Genomic DNA, 18,240 nt, shown 5'->3' on the forward strand with positions numbered 1-18,240 from the left:
CATTGAATTTCCGGTCTAAGTTCAGCCGCAGTAGACATAGCTGGCCAAGTCGATATTTATTGGCTGGCCAGCTAAGTCATAGCGGTCAAAGATAGACCATGTATTTAGGCGCAGTGAATATTGGCGTTAACTGGGATATTCAATGAAATAGCCTGCTAAGTTAAGCCAGCTAAGAGAGGCTGGTCAAGTAGTCACAAAAAGCAAAGATGCAAAAGGAAGAAAAAATAGTCAATGGGGTAAAATGGAGGGTGGGGGATGGACAAGACATTTTTTTAGCTATATTGGTGATAGGAAGAAGTACAAAAGTGGCATTGTGAGACTCAAAAGTGAAGGGGAAGAATATGTAGAAGCTGATAAAGAAAAGGCAGAATTGCTTAATAAATATTTCTGTTCTGTGTTCACAGCAGAAGTGATGGGAACGGGACTACAGAAGACAAACAAAAATAGGGATGGAGATGTGGTAGACCCTGATCAATTTTCAGAGGATTGTGTTTGTGAGGAGCTTGCTAAACTAAAGGTGGACAAAGCGATGGGGCTGGATGGTGTACATCTGAGGGTAATGAAGGAACTTAGGGACGTTTTGGCAGTTCCGCTGACTGACTTTTTCAATGCTTGTCTAGAGTCGGAAGTAGTACCAGAGAACTACAGGCTGGTAAGTCTGACTTCTATGGTAAGTAAATTAATGGAAATGCTTTAAAAACAGAGAATGGTAATGTTTCTGGAATACTATGGATTACAGGACCCGAGGCAACATGGATTCACCAATCTAATCAATTTCTTTGACTGGGTGACCAGAGAAAGGGATAGAGGGAGTGTGCTAGATGTGGTGTAGATAACATGAGGAAGGAGCTAGCGAAGCTTGAAGAATGGTCTGAAATCTGGCACCTAAGATTTAATGCTAAGAAATGCAAGGTCATGCATTTGGGCCGCAAAAACCCGAGGGAACGGTACAGTGTAGGGGGTGAAGAACTTTTGTTCACGAAAAAGGAGCAGGACTTGGGCATGATAGTATGTGCTGATCGTAAGGTGGCCAAACAGGTTGAAAAGCTTGACAGCCAAAGCTAGAAAGATGCCAGTAGGATGAAGGAAGTATTGATGATGGTGAGACCTTATTTAGTATTGTGTATAATTCTGGAGATTGCTCATTCCAAAAGATAGAAATAGTATGGAGTCAGTCCAGGGGAAGGCTACTTAAATGGTTTGTGGTCTTCATTATAAGGCATATGGGGGATAAACTTTAAAGATCTCAATATATATACTTTGGAGTAAAGGTGGGAGAAGGGAGCTATGATTAGAGATGTTTAAATATATATATGGCATAAATGTGCATGAGGCAAGTCTCTTTCAATTGAAAGAAATCTCCAGAATGAGAGTGCATAGGATGAAGTTAATAGGTGATAGGCTCAGGAATAATCTGAGGAAATATTTTTTTTACAGAAAGGGTGGGAAAAATTTGTCTCTACAACTGGCACTGGCCTGGAAGATTAAAAGCTGCAGTGTGCAGGGAGAAGGGAGAGAGAGGTACTGGATCCCGCAGGATGAGGGGATAAAGGAAGAAAGAAATGCTGCACTAGCATATTGGGGGGGGGGGGGGGGGGAGGGAGAGGTAAAGGAGAAAGAGGCCAAATCACAGAGGGGAGGGAGCTTGTGGATAAAGGTAAGTCAGTCGATATTGTATATCTGGATTTTCAAAAGCGTTTGACAAAGTACCTCATGAAAGGCTTCTGAGGAAATTAGAAAGTCATGGGATAGGAGGTAATGTCCTATTATGTTTTAAGAACTAGTTGTTAGAAAACAGAGAGTAGGTTTAAATGGTCAATATTCTCAATGGAGAAGGGTAAATAGTGGGGTTCCTCAGGGGTCTGTGCTGGGACCACTGCTTTTTAACCGATTTATCAATGATCTAAATATGTGAATAACTAGCAAGATAATTAAATTTGCTCAACACACAAAGTTGTTAAATCGCAAGAGGACTGTGAAAAATTACAAGATGACCTTGAGAGATTGGACATCAAAATGGCAGATGGCATTTAATATGAACAAGTGCAAAGTGATGCATGTGGGAAAGAGGAACCCAAGCTATAGCTATGTGATGCTGGGTTCTGTGTTAGGAGTCACTGCCCAGGAAAAGGATCTAGGTGTCATCATTGAGAATATGTTGTAGCCCTCAGCTCAGTGTGCAGCAGGAATTATCAGGAAAGGAATGGAAAACAAAGATGAAAATGATATCATGCCTTTGTATCGCTCTATTATGCAGCTGCACTTCGAATACTGTGTGCAGTTCTGGTTGCTGTATCTCAAACAAGATATAGCAGAATTAGAAAAGGTACAGAGAAGGGCAATGAAAATGATAAAAGGGATGAGATGACTTCTCTATGAGGAAAGGCTAAAGTGGCTAGGGCTCTCCAGCCTAGAGAAGAGACAGCTCAGGGGAGATATAATAGAGGTCTATAAAATACTCAGTGTTACATGTAGATGCGAATCTCTTATTTATTCTTTCCAAAAATACTAGGACTAGGGGACATGCAATGAAAGAAGTAGGCTTAAAACAAACCAGGAGAAATATTTCTTCACTTAATGGATAATTAAACTCTGGAATTTGTTGCCAAAGAATATAGTGAAAACGGTTAATTTAGCAGGGTTTAAAAAATGTTTGAATAATTTTCTAAATGAAAAGTCCATAAGCCATTATTAAGATGACTTGGGAGAAATCCACTACTAATTTCTAGAATAAGCAGCATAAAATCCGTTTTTCTCCTTCGAATCTTGCTAGGTACTTGTGATCTGGGTTGGCCACTGTTGGAAACAGGACACTGGGCTTGATGGACCTTCGGTCTGTCTTAGTATGGTATCTCTTATGTTGGAAGGAGAAAAATCTGCCAAACTGGAGGAGATGGGAGATAGAGACATGGAAGGAGAGGAAATAGATGCCAGATGATTGGGGGGGGGGGAGGAAGAGAGGGAAAGGAAGAAGAGGAGAGGAAATACCAGACTATGGGGAGGGAAGGGAGAAAGTGGGAAGGAAAGGAGAAGAGAGGCATGCCAAACCACAGGGGGAAGGGAAGGAGAGAGAAGCCAAATCACAGTGGGGGGGGGGGGGCAGGGGCAGAGTGTGAGAGAGGAAGAGATGCTGACCATAGAGTAGGCCTTAGGAGAGGAAAGAAGAGGAATGGGAAAGAGTAAAGACTGTAGGTATGGAGGGAGCCTCGGGAGAGGGATAGAGACACAGGATAAAGAACATTTGTGGACAATAGAAAGAGGGACACGGAGAATAGGACACTTAAGGGATGCAGAGGGAAAATGGGTAGTGGGCCTGGAGTGAGAAGACATGTCAAATGAACAGGAGACCCTGCAAGAGACACTGGGACTAAAGCAAATAAAGAAAGAACGTGTTCAGACAACAAAGGTAAAAAAACATATACAGTATTTTATTCCAAATTTAGTAACTAGAATGTGTCTGCTTTGGCAAATGTTCTCTGATATCTTGAATTTCAGTTTCTATTTCTATTTCTCTACTAGTGCTGTATATGCAGATTGTGAGTTCTTGAGGTTTCCAGTTCAGTTGTTTGCTTTCATATCTCTCCTACTGGTGTGTGGTCCCTTGTTTTCAATTTGTTGAGGGTCTGTCATGTTTTGTTCATATGACCAAGGTGGAGTATTCAGTTAGCATATATTTTCTGTGAGGTATTCTGCTAGTGTTTTGTTTCTAGATAGGAAGCTGTATCAGTCTGATTTTCCAGTAGAACAATATCGGTATTCTATGGTGCTGCGTTTTCATGGTGAGATTGCTGCTCTATGAAACCTGGATATCAGTGCTGCTTTATTATGCCAGGTTTTCTATATTAGTGTGGAATGTGTTTGTTTTTTTGCAGGGTTTGGTTACTGGAGTTCTGTCAAGCTGTGAAATAATCGTAGAACATATGAATCTCCCTTTTCAGAAAGGTTCTAGGTCCTGTAGTAATATTTTCAGCATTGTATTTTCATGCTATTTGAGTCCTGGGGTTAGTGCTGTTTGGCACGACTTAGATTCTGCATGCCAATAGTGTTTCTGAACCAATCATTTTGCAGTTAGGGCTAGATTCTGCAACCGGCATTGGTTGACGCCTCCAAAACCGGCACTGGCCGCATGCCGATCATATACCGGTGCCGGCTGCAGAGTCGCAGCCATGTGTAAAGTAGATGCTGGAAATGTAGGCCACGGTTTTACTGGCCTACATTCTCCGTGCCTATTTGACATGAGAATTGCATCCGCATGGGCTCCTGCCGGCGCCTAATAATAATAATAATAATAACTTTATTTCTTCTACTAGTTTTATAGCCCGTTAAATTAACGGGTGCTAAAATATATGTGTGTGTGTCTGTCTTTATTTATTTTTCTCTCTCCTTAGCCGGTTTCTGTATTTGTATCTTTCTTTCTTTCTTTTTTTTCCTTGGCTGTCCACCACCACCCCTTGCCTGCTATTTTTGTCACCTACCATATGTTCCTCACATGGTTAAACTGCAGTGCCCTGTCCTCAACAACTAAAACTTAACCGATTTAATTACCGTATTTTTTGCTCCATAAGATGCACTTTTTCCACCCCCCAAAAAGGGGGTGTGTCTTATGGAGCAAATATACCTCTGCACCCCCTGGCGTTCTGTTGCTGCTCGTTGCCACCCCACCATTCCCTCACCGCCCTCTGACTTGCTCACCATTGCAGGAAAGGAAGAGAAGGACCAGCGGTCTGCAAGTCTTGCCCCGATGTCAATTCCCATTGGAGAGAAGGTCCAGGTCCAGGCCCAGACCTTATCTCTGACATCAGAATTGACGTCAGAGGAAGGCTTGTGGGCCCAATTGCAAGCTGCCGGCCCTTCGTGGAGTTGCGTGCAGGAGTCAGCAGTCCTGTCGGAAGCAGGAGTCAGCCGCTGCCGTGTTGGCAGCGGCATCGGGTGTGCTCTGTGGTCCAGGAGTGCAGGAGCCTCGTTTTGAGTGTGTTGCAGTCCAGGCCTTGAGGATCATGGCAGGGAGGAAGGCATTGTTTGCCGGCCGCTGGAAGGAGGGGGGAGTGATGAGCCAGCGGTCCTGTCTCGGTCCCACTAAACCGGCTGGCAATAATGAAGCCAGACATCATGGGGGCTTTCCCTATAGGCTATAGGCTATAGGCTATAGGCTATAGGCTCTGCCGGTCTCGATCCCGCCCCTCAAAATCAGGAAGTAACTTCAGAGATGGGCAGGATCGAGACCGGCAGAGCCTTTAGTAATTTGGCAAAAGGGAAGAACCCATGGCATCTGGCTTTGTTATTGCCAGCCGGTTTAACAGGGACAGGACCGAAGGCAGGACTGCTCACAATCCGGATGTGCCACAGGACGCGGCGTTCACTCCCTCTGTGACGGTTCGTCTTCTGCCAGTGACGTACTAAGCGCGCATGCGCAGTCGTACGGCCACACCACTACAGAAAAGGGATCAGGGAACACGGGTCGCTAGTGCGCATGCGCGGGCTAGCATTTTATTATTTAAGAAGATACCGCCATAATCTTAGACTTCTAGGTGGTTCACAGTGAAGAGAGCTGGACAGTTAGCGAATTACAGAATACAAATGGCGAGGATGATACAGTACAGTCAGTGAATTACAGATTACAATTAGTAAAATACAATAAGATACAATACAGTTTGTACAGTACAAGTATTTCTCAAGTTATCAGCATGGAGTTAATCGTTTAGAACTGGTAACTTTTGGCGCAAGCCTTGCCCGCTTTGACCATAGGCGCTGGTAGGCACCACTGTGGATGGGACCTCGGCAAACTGTTTTATTTTTAATTAGCTTTTAATTGGTTTTAAATTACACGGTCAATTACTGCGTCGTTTATCGCCAATTAAACCAATTAAGTTAGATGGCGGTAGGACGCCTACTGCCATGCAACTTTTGCATCCCTATAAGAATCATGGCCTTATTGTATAATTTAATATGTGTCAGATTTATTTCTTTATTAATATCACTCAAAATTTACTGTTGCTACTTTGTGATATAATAAGTTCACTAGTGTACTGGCATTCACCTGTATGTATATTATTATTGCTGTCCTAGCCCTGGTGCCCTTGCTGGGTCTCTGTTCCAGTGTAATCAAAAACATAAGAAAAAGTAACAAAATACATGACAGGTGAGGAGATACATGAAACAGTACCAAGGGAAAGGGGACTGTTCTGTCATTTATCCAATAAACACATTTAGCTTTGTGTTGGAGTAGGAGTGTTTTATTGCTGTTTATTGATTAAACCTAAAACCAGAAGGCCTTTTTATAATAACTGCTTTTTTAATCGTAGGGGGCCTGATTCTTTCCCTCGTAGACTTGGAGTGCGAGAAAAGGCTTCATGAATCAGACATGAAGTATAGCAGATAAACACTGGGCGAGAGCAATTCAGTTATTTCAAATAAAGTTATATTATCTTTCATTTTTTGATAATCATATATATCGCACCATTTTTTTGGCTTCCTCTAAGAATATTTAAAAACACAAGAGGGACAATTTTATAAAGCATTTTTCATGTGTAAAAGCACTTTTTATATGTGGAAAACAGCTCTTATATAACTGTGCTCTCGAATTCCTGGGATATTGTGGGGGAGTGGGGAGGAATAGCAATGTGGGTACTTATCGTAGAAAATATGTAAGCACATGCATCGATTACTGTATACACTCAGATTTAAACAGAGATTTTTCACTCCGTCAAAAATTACAAAGGCTAGGGGACACTCGATGAAGTTATAGGGAAATACTTTTAAAACCAATAGGAGGAAAAAAATTTTCGCTCAGAGAATAGTTAAGCTCTGGAATGTGTTGCCAGAGGATGTGGTAAGAGCGGATAGCGTAGCTTGTTTTAAGAAAGGTTTGGACAAGTTCCTGGAGGAAAAGTCCACAGTCTGTTATTGAGAAAGACATGGGGGAAGCCACTGCTTGCCCTGTTTTGGTAGCATGGAATATTGCCACACCTTGAATTTTGGCCAAGTACTAGTGACCCGGATTGGCCACTGTGAGAACGGGCTACTGGGCTTGATGGATCATTGGTCTGACCCACTAAGGCTATTCTTATGTTCTTAAATGTCTAAAAATGGGGATCTCTGTTTACATCCTAGCCTCTCTTTTCAACCCCCATCCCCACTGGACCACTAGTTTTTTCCTCTACATGCACATACCCCTCTCTGGCGGTTACCAGCATTTGAGTTCCAGTTCCTACGTCTTTTGACTGAGGCTGACAAAAAAGTTATGTTCTGAGCCAGCCGCAGTACTTTGAGCATCTTTGCATGCTCAAGGCCTGTACTGGCTTAGCCCATAACTTTGTCGGCGTTAGCCAAAGGAGGTAGGAGCTGGAACTCAAATACAGTGGAACCTTGGTTTACGAGCATAATTCGTTCCAGAAGCATGCTCGTAAACCAAATTGCTCGTATATCAAAGCAAGTTTCCCCATAGGAAGTAAGGGAAACTGCTTTGATTGGTTCCACCTCCTCCCCCCCACCCCGAGGCTACCGGTGCTGCTCCATTCTCCCCCCCCTTGAGGAATCCGACGCTGTTCCAAACCCCTCCCCGCGATCCGGCTTCCCCCCCTCTGCGAACTGGCATCCTCCCCCCACTCGCATTGCTCCCCCATCGCGATCCTACTTCCCCCCCCCCCGAGCACGTCAATGACACTTCCTTTACCCGACTTGGCACCAGTGCCGGTGCCCGAAGATCCTCCCTCTTCTGGCGCGGCCTGGGCTGGGCGGTGCGTCGGAGATCCTCCTTCTTCTGGTCTGGGCTGGGCTGGACTGGCTTTGAGCATTTGCGCATGCTCATAGCCTTCTGGTCTCGCTCTCAATCTCGGAGAGAGCGAGACCAGAAGACTTTGAGCATGCGCAAATGCTCAAAGCCAGTCCAGCCCAGACCAGACCAGAAGAAGGAGGATCTCCGACGCACCGCCCAGCCCAGGCCGCGCCAGAAGAGGGAGGATCTTCGGGCACCGGCACTGGTGCCAAGTTGGGTAAAGGAAGTGTCATTGACTGCTTGGGGGGGGGGGGGAAGTAGGATTGCGGTGGAGGGGGGGCAACGCGAGCAGGGGGGGATGCCGGATCGCTGGGGGGATGCCGGATCGCAGGGGGGGGGCGCTCGTACAGCAAGGCAAGCTCGGTTTACGAGGCACCAAGTTTGTGAATGTTTTGCTCGTCTTTCAAAACACTCGCAAACTGGTGCACTCGTAAACCGAGGTACAACTGTACTGGTATTCACAGGGGAGGAGGAAATACCAGTAACTGCCAGGGAAGAGGTATGTGGAAGAAGTAATGGCTGTCATTAGAAGATGGGTGTGTTTGGGGGAAGGCAGGGTGGTGGTAGTGTACACTTGAATATAAATCCACCGATTTATATTCAGGTTAACAGTTTTCCCCATTGGGGGGGGGGGCAGGGAACTGTTATCTCACTCAATACTCGACTAAGTTAAGATTTGAGTATATACGGTACATGCTTACTGTTACATCTTCAGAGCAGATGTAGAATTTGTGCCCTCCTGAGAATGTTTCTGATTGCTTATTTTAGAAAAGCATATCGGAACATATGTAACCTTTATAAAATATTCACCTTTTTCGGTATTCCAGATAGGTACCCTTTTATCAACTTACCTCCTATCTGTAAACCATTTTTGTATGTATCCCTTCCACAGAATATGAAACCTGATAAAAGCATCTTTTCATGTGGAATCCTGTTTCTTTTACAATTCTGGAATACTTTATGGGGAAACTCGGTACAATTGCTAATTCTATTCAGTGAGGGGATGGAATCAGGGCAATAAGAATCTTAGGCATAAGCAGGATGGTTTTGCCGTTTTTGTTTACGATCTGTGCATTTTTATGGAGAATGTAGCACTTGTGACCTTCCTAACCTGCTCACACATTGGAAGCCTGGATATGAGATCATGTCAGGTACCAGCTAATGGTATTGACAAAACTGTGAACTTATTTACCAGGCCACAGTCAAGAGAAACAGAACTACCGTAGCTCCTAACTTTAGCACTGAAGATAATGGCAGTTGCCAATGTCACTTAACCCTCAGTTGACCTAGGTGCAAAGTAAGTGCCTGTGTATATATTTATGTTTTATTAAAACTTGTCATACCACCAGAACCAAGCGGTTTACAATTCAAATACATTATGAAAGGAAAGCCAGAGAAAGAATACATATATCGCCAGTGTCTTAAAGAAAAGAAACATGAATCCTACAATTTACCCAAATGGCCTCTATCCATCGCACTCCCCAGGAATTACACTGCTGACCCAAATTCTTTTAATAAATATGGATAATATCTGATAAAGAACTATAAACCACTTTGTAACCACATGAAGGTGGTATATCAAGTTCCATCCCTTTTCTCCTTTTAAAGAAAAAAATAAAACAATGTATTGCAGGAACTCAGTGGGCTTTGAAAAAATTTGTAGATACTGTATAAATTCTTCAGCATGAGGGTGATTCTTTAGGCTGTAGGAAGGTATGTAAAAGGCAGAATTCTTGTCAGTTATGGCCTTACTTGTAAATGACTTCCTGTAGAATATGGACTAGTGGAAAAGCATGCTCCAAGATTTGAAGGTGTATACTTGGCATGTGCACAAGTATGCACATGCATTCTAGAATTCTGTGATGTACCATATGCACGTTCATGTGAGCATTTAGGCGCTCTGGAGGGCTGGCATAAGTGATAGCTTCCTTAGACGCAAGTACATTTTTGGAAACTTGCATAGTGTTCTATAGAAAAAAAAAGTAGGCACCTATTTTCTTTATAGAATGGGTTTGAAACAGGTACCATAACCATATAGATACTTGAATTATAAAGAATAGTTTGGGTGGGGGGGGTTATTGATCTGTAAGAATCTTGTAATATTTTAAGTGATGTCTATAGTATAAATGTTTTATTTATTGTTCTTCACTTATTGAAATTATTTTAAAATGAATAAAGATTATTTAAAAAATATATATATATAATATATATAATTGCCCTCCATATGACTCCGTGGGATTGAACCCTTTAAGATACTCATGGTATTAAGGGGACAGCTGTTTCCTCAAGAGGTTTAGGTCATCAAACTTGCTAGCTTTAAAATAATTTTTATGACTTTCAGAACAGTATCTGCAGATAGAATAGGTAGCCCGAGAACCCGTCTCGACGGGCAAACCTAACGTGGAGCTGGGAGGCCCATGTGGTAGCCCGTCATAGCACAGGGCCGGCCGGGGAAGTTAGGAGGCAGGAGATTGGCTGGCAGGTCTTTCCCACCATCAGGAAGACCTGCCATTGGAGGGCCGCGGCCATTGAGGGTGTTGGGGGGGGGGGGGGTAAAAGCTGGGGCTTGGGAGGATTCAGGGAATTTTTGTGTTATCATGTTAATATGCTGTTTATATATTTATTAATATGTAATTTCCAATAAACAAGGGCTGCGGCTAATTTTCACCATATGTAGAGTCAGAAGAAAAAGGGTGGTGGGGTACAGGTTAATGGGTGTAAGTAGGGAGCGGGCCTATCCAGGTTCCGCTGTTAAGAAAAACTAATGAAAGCACCTCATCTCTAAGCTAGTCTCTCTTGTTTTGTACGATGCAGTCCATGAGCTGTTTCTCTTTTCTAATTCACAGGCTCTTAGGCCGTGGCTGAGGATGCGGCGGAAGAGGAGGCCTGTGGCCGGATTCTGTTTTCTCTTCGTGTTATCTATTGTGTTGATCAATAGTTTACCTACCCTGCCGCCCAACAGTGACAGCAAGGCTGACTTTCAGTTCCCGCCGCTCGCTAAGTCGCGTGGACATGTCAGACGAAAGCGGCTGTGGACAAACTCCACCGATGCCTTCATTTGGAAGGCGCAGAGCTTCAGCCATATGAAATGGGAACCCGGTCCCCTTTCATATGATCTTGGGAGGCTACCCTTTGACAATTCAAGCTCCATCTGCAGCAACGACAACAAGCAGAAGCAAAGTACCGAAAATGACCCAAAGCGGACAGAAAGGTATGGCAGTGTTACCAGAAACCTGAAAGCCAACAGCAAGCCAAAGCTGAGGGTTCTTTCCCTGAGAAACAAGCCCAGACAAATCAACACAGATTCCAATGTGCCTCTGAAGAAGACAGTGAATAAAAAAATAGAAAATGTGACACTCTTTTCCCGCCCTTTTGCAGGTAACAGGAAGATATCACTTGATACGATGACCCAAATTCTTCCATTGCTGAAGGACTCGCCGGCAGGGCGGTCGGTTGTTCTGTGGAAGCAATCCAAACCAGATGTGCAGCGAGGCGGTGGTGAACGACAGCAATCCAATACGGTTACAGTCTCTCCATATTTAAATAAAGGGCTGTCTGTCGAAAGGTCAAAGGGTGGCAGACTAGAGGCAGACAAGCAACCTGACATCTATTTCTCAACAGATGTAGAAAGACTGCGCAAATCAGTATGGTGTGCTCGTTTCCAAGAAGGACCTTATTTAGCCCAGTTGCAGGGCAGGAAAAGTCCTGTAAAGCAACAGCATCCACCCTGGTTTACGTCAGATGATTTGCAGAAGATGAGATTACTAGCAACTGGAGAGGTGTGGACGAAGAGCCGAATTCCTGCCCATGGCCAAATTCTTAAAGTAGGCCTTTTGGCAAACCATACTGCTAAATCCTATGACCTTGGAACACATTGTTTAGACGGTCTGTGCGGGTTAATAAAACGTCCCACTGACTTATATGAGGTTCTAGCTTTCCACTTGGATAGAGTGCTAGGGTTAAATCGAAGTCTCCCAATAGTAGCCCGCAAATTCAAAAATGACTTGCTGCCCTACCAGTACACCAATGGATTAGTGAGGCCCATCGTTTGGTGGGCCCCTGATATCCGGCACCTGGGAGATGCTAACAATGACCAGAACTCCATCGTGCTGGGGTGGCTGCAGTACCAAGCGCTGCTGAAGCAGGGGTGCCATGTGGGGGACTCGGTACCACGTCTGACTATCAAGCATACTGAGTGGGCCAAACTAGCTCTCTTTGATTTCCTTCTACAGGTATGTTTGGGCTAATTAACACTGCATTGTTTGGTTTGAGAAATTATGAGACTAATATTCTTTCTTTTTTATTGTTTATTTAATTTTTCACATCAAAGAACAAAATAAGATAATAAAGGAATGCAAAAACCCCAAAAGAAAACTGGCGAAATAGGGAAAAACTATCCCATTCTCATCTACTAATACCATGAGCATAGTCCACAGTTAGGGAGAAAAACCATACTCAATCAAGAGAAGTTGAAATTAAGAATAATTATAACAAGAAATACAGAGATCTTTTGGATTAATTAATTAATTAATTAGTAGCCTGGATTGTGGGTATGCTGGATGATTCTAGATTTCTTATAACTGCCTTGCTTTCCAGGAAGTATTGCAGTTGATCCGGATCTTGAGAGAGAGATTAATATTCAAAGGATATAGGCCAGTGTTCTTCAACCTTTTGACACCTATGGACCGGCGGAAATAAAATAATTATTTTGTAGACCGGCACAGGTCCGCGGACTGGCAGTTGAAGAACACTGGGCTAAGTCGTGCCCATCTCCACCCATTCTCCACCCCAGACAATGCCCCCATAATAGTACTAATTGTAACCAGTGTTCCCTCTAAGCGGGCGGGTGTTGTGAGCAAACTTTTTTCACTGTGAGCTAAAAATATCGGGCGCCAGCAAGTTATGAGCCAAATAAATATGTTGCTTTCTACCACAGAACTTCCTTACGTTTGTATGGAATCTATCCCCTTTCAACTTTAGAGAGTGCCCTCTCGTTCTCCCTGCCTTAGCTACTAAGTCTATTCCCTTCAGTACCTTGAATGTTTCTATCATGTCCCCTCTCAATCTCCTCTGCTCAAGGGAGAAGAGGCCCAGTTTCTCTAATCTTTCGCTGTACGGCAACTCCTCCAGCCCCTTAACCATTTTAGTTGCTCTTCTCTGGATCCTTTCGAGTAGTACCGTGTCCTTCTTAAAGTACCAGTGCTGGACGCAGTACTCCAGGTGAGGGCGTACCATGGCCCGGTACAGCAGCATGATAACCTTCTCTGTCTCTTCAGTCCAGCATCTGCCCCTTCCATTCACTGTCTGTCTTTCCCTGCCATCTCTCCTCCTGCCCCCCCCCCCACCCCCCCAATTTGGTCTAGCATCCATCATCTTCCTTCTGTTCCCCTCATGGTCTGGCATCTCTATCCTTCCCTCCCCCCTGTGGTTTTTAGCATATCTCTCTTCTCATTTCCTCCACTCAGATCTGATCATTCTCTGCTCTCTCTTCCCTTTTCTTCTCTGGTCTTCCTTCTCTATTTTCTGCCTCCATCTAAATTAAATTCTTTCTTACTATTTAGTCCCGTTTCCCTCTTTTCACTGTGTCTACACACAGCTTGTCACCCCTTTCCCTCACCCCTCCATTATCTTACTATTTTCTTCCCCCTTTATTTATCTCCTCCTTCCATCCAGTATGTGTTCTTTCCCCACTTCCATTCAGCATCTGCTCTCCCTTCTCAACTGACATCCATCTGCCTTCTGCTCTCTCTCCCTTCTTCTCACTTCCATCATCTGTCCCCTTCTCTCTCTCTCTCATCTCCTCCATTCCATCATCTGCCCCTTCTCTCTCTCTCTCTCTCTCCCCCCCCCCAACTTCCATCATCTGCCCCCCTTCCCCTCACCTTTGTGGGTCACTTTCTTTCCCCTGAGGGTGGCTCATGTCACAGGGGAAGCTTTGGCCGAGCAGAACCGCTTGATTGACAGTGGAACTTACTTGATTGATGTCGATGCTGGGGCCCGTTGCCGTTTGAAGGAAAAAAAAAAGGTGGAAAAAAGGAACCTGTAAAGGCGAGAGGAAGGGAAACCTCCAGGACAGCTGCTTTTTGCCCTCCTTCAGCGGCCCAAGAGTTCAGACCAGCAGCGGCAGCTCTGTATGCTTTTAACTTCGGCACAGAGCTGCCCCTAATCAATAGTTTAGCGCGGTTTCATGAGGCAGCCTCGGGGCCTTTGATAGCCGGCCCGCTTCGATGATGCGATGTGGGCCGGCCTAGCAAAGGCCCCGAGGCTGCCTTATGAAACCGCGCTAAACTATTGATTAGGGGCAGCTCTGTGCCGAAGTTAAAAGCATACACAGCTGCCGCTGCTGGTCTGGAGGTGCGGAGACAAGGCAGGAGGCAAACGCGGTGGAAGGCAGGAGTCCCGGCGAAGGCAGGAGTCCCGGCACAGCGACTGCAACAGGAAGTTGCAAGTCAGCTGACGCCGGCCTTTCGTTGCGGCGGGGACCGAATCCTTCGTGGACCGGCAAGATTTTGTTTGCGGACCGGCGGTTGAAGAACTGTGCTCTACACTGTGTGCGCTGCGACGAGAAACTTGTGCGCTGCGAGGTAATATTTTGTGCGCGTGCGCACGTCAACGCAGCTTAGCGGGAACACCATTTTTTCCATTCATTTTCATATATACAAATACACAATATAATCGTATTAACAACACATAATGGTTAACCACACAATTAAAATACACAAAGCACACTGTATGCTTTTCAACATTCATTCCTACCAGAAAACAGATAACCCCATGCAAATGCAGGACCAAAAACTAAAAGTACTAATATTTACAAACAAACCCTAAGATGCAAGACTCTGCAAGCAGTACATCCTCAGAGGAAAAGAAACAAATGCATTTCTTCCTGAACAGACAAATCATTCACTAAATAAAAAAATAAAAGCATTCCCTCTACCGTAGTCTCTCTCCCTCCATGCTGTGCCTTGCCCTCTGGCCTGCCCCCTGATATTATCTTCGAGCTGGTCCACAGTGTGATCAACGCGGCGTCTTCGGGCTGGCTTCCTGAGTGCTGCGTTGCACAAAGCTGTGGGCAGCGTCCCGCGTCTCATCTGGAAGCCTTCCCTCTGACGTTGGCAACGCCAGAGAGAAGGCTTCCGGTTCAGGCGCAGGACGCACGTAGGAGCTTTTTCCCACGGCTTTGTGCACTGCAGCACTCGGGAGCCGGCTCGAAGATGCCACGTTGATTGCACCATGGACTGGCGGCTGAAGAACACTGTCTTCTGCCTGATAGACATTCTGGCCCTGTGGACCGGCAGAAAATTTCTGCGGACCGGCACCGGTCCAAGGACTGGCAGTTGAAGAACACTGATTTAGGCTCCTAATTTTGACAGTTAAGCTTCTAAATTTGTCTCTGAAAATTTACTAGAGCTGAGCAGTGGCGTAACGAGGGTGGTGGCGCCCCTCCCCTGCTCTCTTCTCAGTCCCTTGCAACCCCATTCGCTCCTTCCCCGCCCGCTCCTGCAGCGCGCCCTTCCCTTTCCCCAGTCCTCTTTAACGTTTCCGGCGTGAGCGGCAAGCTGCTGTTTACGCCAGTATCGGCTCCTCTTCTGCCGTCGATTCCTAGGCGTAAGTCCAGAAAGTGATGTTGGAGGAAGAGCCGATACTTGCGCGAGCTGCAGCTTAAGGTTGCTGCTCATGCTGGAAACATTAAAGAGTTATGGGGGAAGGGGCACACGCAGTTGGGGGGGCATGGAAGGAGTCGGGGTAGGGTGGAGAGGAGGACAGGTGCCAGCACCCCCACCAAGACGCCCCCTCCCCCCTTACTACGCCATTGGAGCTGAGTACCTAAATTTAAACTCCAAAATTTTACCTAACTGCTAAATTTAGGAGTCTGAAAAGTGAGTGGCAACAGGGGACAGATTTAGGGCATGGAAAAAGTAGCTTAGGATCAATTTTTCAGCTCTTTCCACCTAAGTGCAGCAGTTTACACTTGATTTTCCCACACTAATCCTATTCCCAATACAGGAAGAAAGATTAGCATGGGAAAATCAATGTAATACACTGCACTGAAGGGTAGCATATTCAGCACGCAAATCTCTAGGGCCCTCTTTTACTAAGCAGTGGTAGAGGTTTCTACCGTGGCCCAGAGCACTAAATGCTCGGATGCTGCTCCAAAGCTCATAGGAATTCTACGAGCAGCATCCGAGCATTTAGTGCTCTGGGCCATGGTAGAAACCTATACAGTGACTTAGTAAAGGGGAGGGGGTAAATTAAAGATTGCTCTCCAACATAAAAGAATTATGCTAAAATCTAGCACAGTTTGTTGTGTTTTTTTTTTTGCTCTGTTTGAAGAGCTGGCTCTGTGCCAGTTCAGCCTGTGATAAAGACTGAGTGCAGGACCAGAGGGTGAAGTGCTATACATCAGATCTTTGATCACTATCGAAGGCCCTTGAAGCCCCACTCCTCAAACCCACAAAGGGCCTGCACGCCTCTAACCCAGCTCCCTCCTGACTTTGAAAACCCAAACCCTTTGGCAATCTACTGATCCTCCTCTGAACCCTGGACCTTCCTCCTTCCCACTGAGAAATCATTGAAAATTGATTTATCATGGCAAACATTCCCCTCCCCCCTCACCTTCCCAACCCTCCATCGGATACCCTCGATTGCGTTCCCCATCCCCTTGACACTGCCAATGATTGCCACCAAACCCCTAACACTTTGATATCCCCTGAACTCCCAATGACCATCCCCTGAACTTCCCAATACCCCAGATGACATCCCCTAGTCTCCTTGACATCTCCAATGTGACCTCCCACACTCCTCGTTGTAAACCCACAACTTCTCCAATGCCCTGGATGACATTCCCTGGACACTCCTGGATCCCATAACATGATAAGATCTCATCCCACTTAGACAAGCTCCCATCCACATGTGGCAGTATACACCTTCCTGCCCTCTCATCACCCCCCAGACTTACATGGAGGCTCTCCCTGATGGTGTAATGGGCTAGGATGGAAGTGGTCCTCCTCTGCTTCCTCCCAATCCAGTTTCAAATATCAAAATAGGTACCATTAAGCCCTGGTGGTAGTCTTATGGTACTACAGTTAGATGGCATCCCTCCATAAAAGGCTACGTCAGAAATGTCAAGGAGTTCAGAGGATTTCATCAGGGTTGTTAGGAGTTTTGGGCCTTGGACACTGCTTCAGGGGATAGTAAAAGGGGGGGGGGGGGGGTGAGGATCTGCGATAGTGTGTCTGTGGCCCACCTACCAGTCTGCTGGTAGAATAGCTACACATACCACCTGTCCCCCCCCCAACGATCGCTGGCAGGAGAGTGCCCAATCCCTCCTGCTGGAGGATACTCCCCGACACCCCCCGATTGCCATCAGGGGGGCGCCTAACCCCTCCTGCCAGAGGATGCCCCCCCGATCTCCAGCAAGAGGGTGCCCAACCCCTCCTGCTGGAGGATTACCCTCGATCACCAGCAGGAGGGTGCCCCCCATCCAGACCCCCCTAACCTCCTCCCCAACTAACCTCTAATTGTTGGCTAGCCGGGTCTTACTACTGGCCCGCCAGCAGGCCCGCCTCGTTGAAATGAGGCAGGCCCGCCCCTTTTCGGCCCATCCCCGCTAAGCCTAAGGCCTGACTGGGGTATCCTTCGGCAGGAGGGGTTGAGCACCCTCCTGCCAGCAATTGGGAGGTATCCACTGGCAGGAGGGGTTGGGAACCTGCTGGCGATCGTTGGGAGAGGGGCAGGCAGCCACAGCCATGGCCGCTATACCTATCGTGGTAGGGAGATCCCTTGCCGCGATAAGTGTAGTGGCCGCATCTACTTTAACCCGATTCTGTAACCGGCATCTGTAACATGGGCATCCGTTACAGAATCGGGGTTAGTGTAGGCCCCCCCCCTTTCTTTACAAAACTGCAAAAACAGTTTTTAGCACTGGTCGGCATGCTGAATGCTCTGTGCTGCTCCTGACGCTCATAGAGTTCTACAAGTGTCGGGAGCAGTGCAGATCATTCAGCACGCCGACCAGTGCTAAAAAACGCTTTTGCGGTTTTGTAAAAAAAAAAGGGGGGGGTGTTAATTTTTGAAGACCTGAAATTTTGGCAAGACTTATTTCATGTCTGTTGTAAGAGGAAAAATGAAACAGTCCAGTAGGAAGTACAACAGCCTTTTTTTTTTTTTTTTTTTTTAAAGGTTTTTTTTTTTGTTGTTTTTTTTAGTACGGACTCATTTACCACCATTCTGAATTCTTTGCCCATTTAGCAGTATTTTCTACTGTTCCTGTACTGGTTGGCTTGTTTACCATTCATCTGTGTGAAGCAGCATCAGCAGACAAAGATAATGAAAGGGAAAATATTTGTACCTAGTTCTAATACTCTATGGTACTGCTGTAAAACAGTTCAAAAAGGCTCACTAATGCAGAGTTTCAAGGGTTATACATTCTATTTGTAAGGGTGATCAAGCACTGGAATGGTATA

At 45.7% G+C, this 18,240-nt stretch overlaps 1 protein-coding gene across 2 annotated transcripts in view; it reads left to right on the plus strand.

The window, feature by feature from the left end:
• The window catches only part of GASK1A (golgi associated kinase 1A), a 90,005-nt gene that overhangs the window by 40,319 nt on the left and 31,446 nt on the right, over positions 1-18,240 (plus strand). Inside the window, exons 1-2 of one of the 2 annotated variants that reach the window (XM_033930071.1) lie at positions 10,867-10,985; positions 11,153-12,006. In XM_033930071.1, coding sequence (XP_033785962.1) covers positions 10,886-10,985; positions 11,153-12,006 — 954 coding nt within the window. In that variant the 5' untranslated portion in view covers positions 10,867-10,885. Of the gene's footprint in view, positions 1-10,620; positions 12,007-18,240 lie in introns of those variants that run through there. The other variant, XM_033930070.1, reaches the window with a different exon arrangement.

Source organism: Geotrypetes seraphini, chromosome 2 (assembly GCF_902459505.1).
Source record: "Geotrypetes seraphini chromosome 2, aGeoSer1.1, whole genome shotgun sequence".
NCBI classification, from domain to species: Eukaryota; Metazoa; Chordata; class Amphibia; order Gymnophiona; family Dermophiidae; genus Geotrypetes; species Geotrypetes seraphini.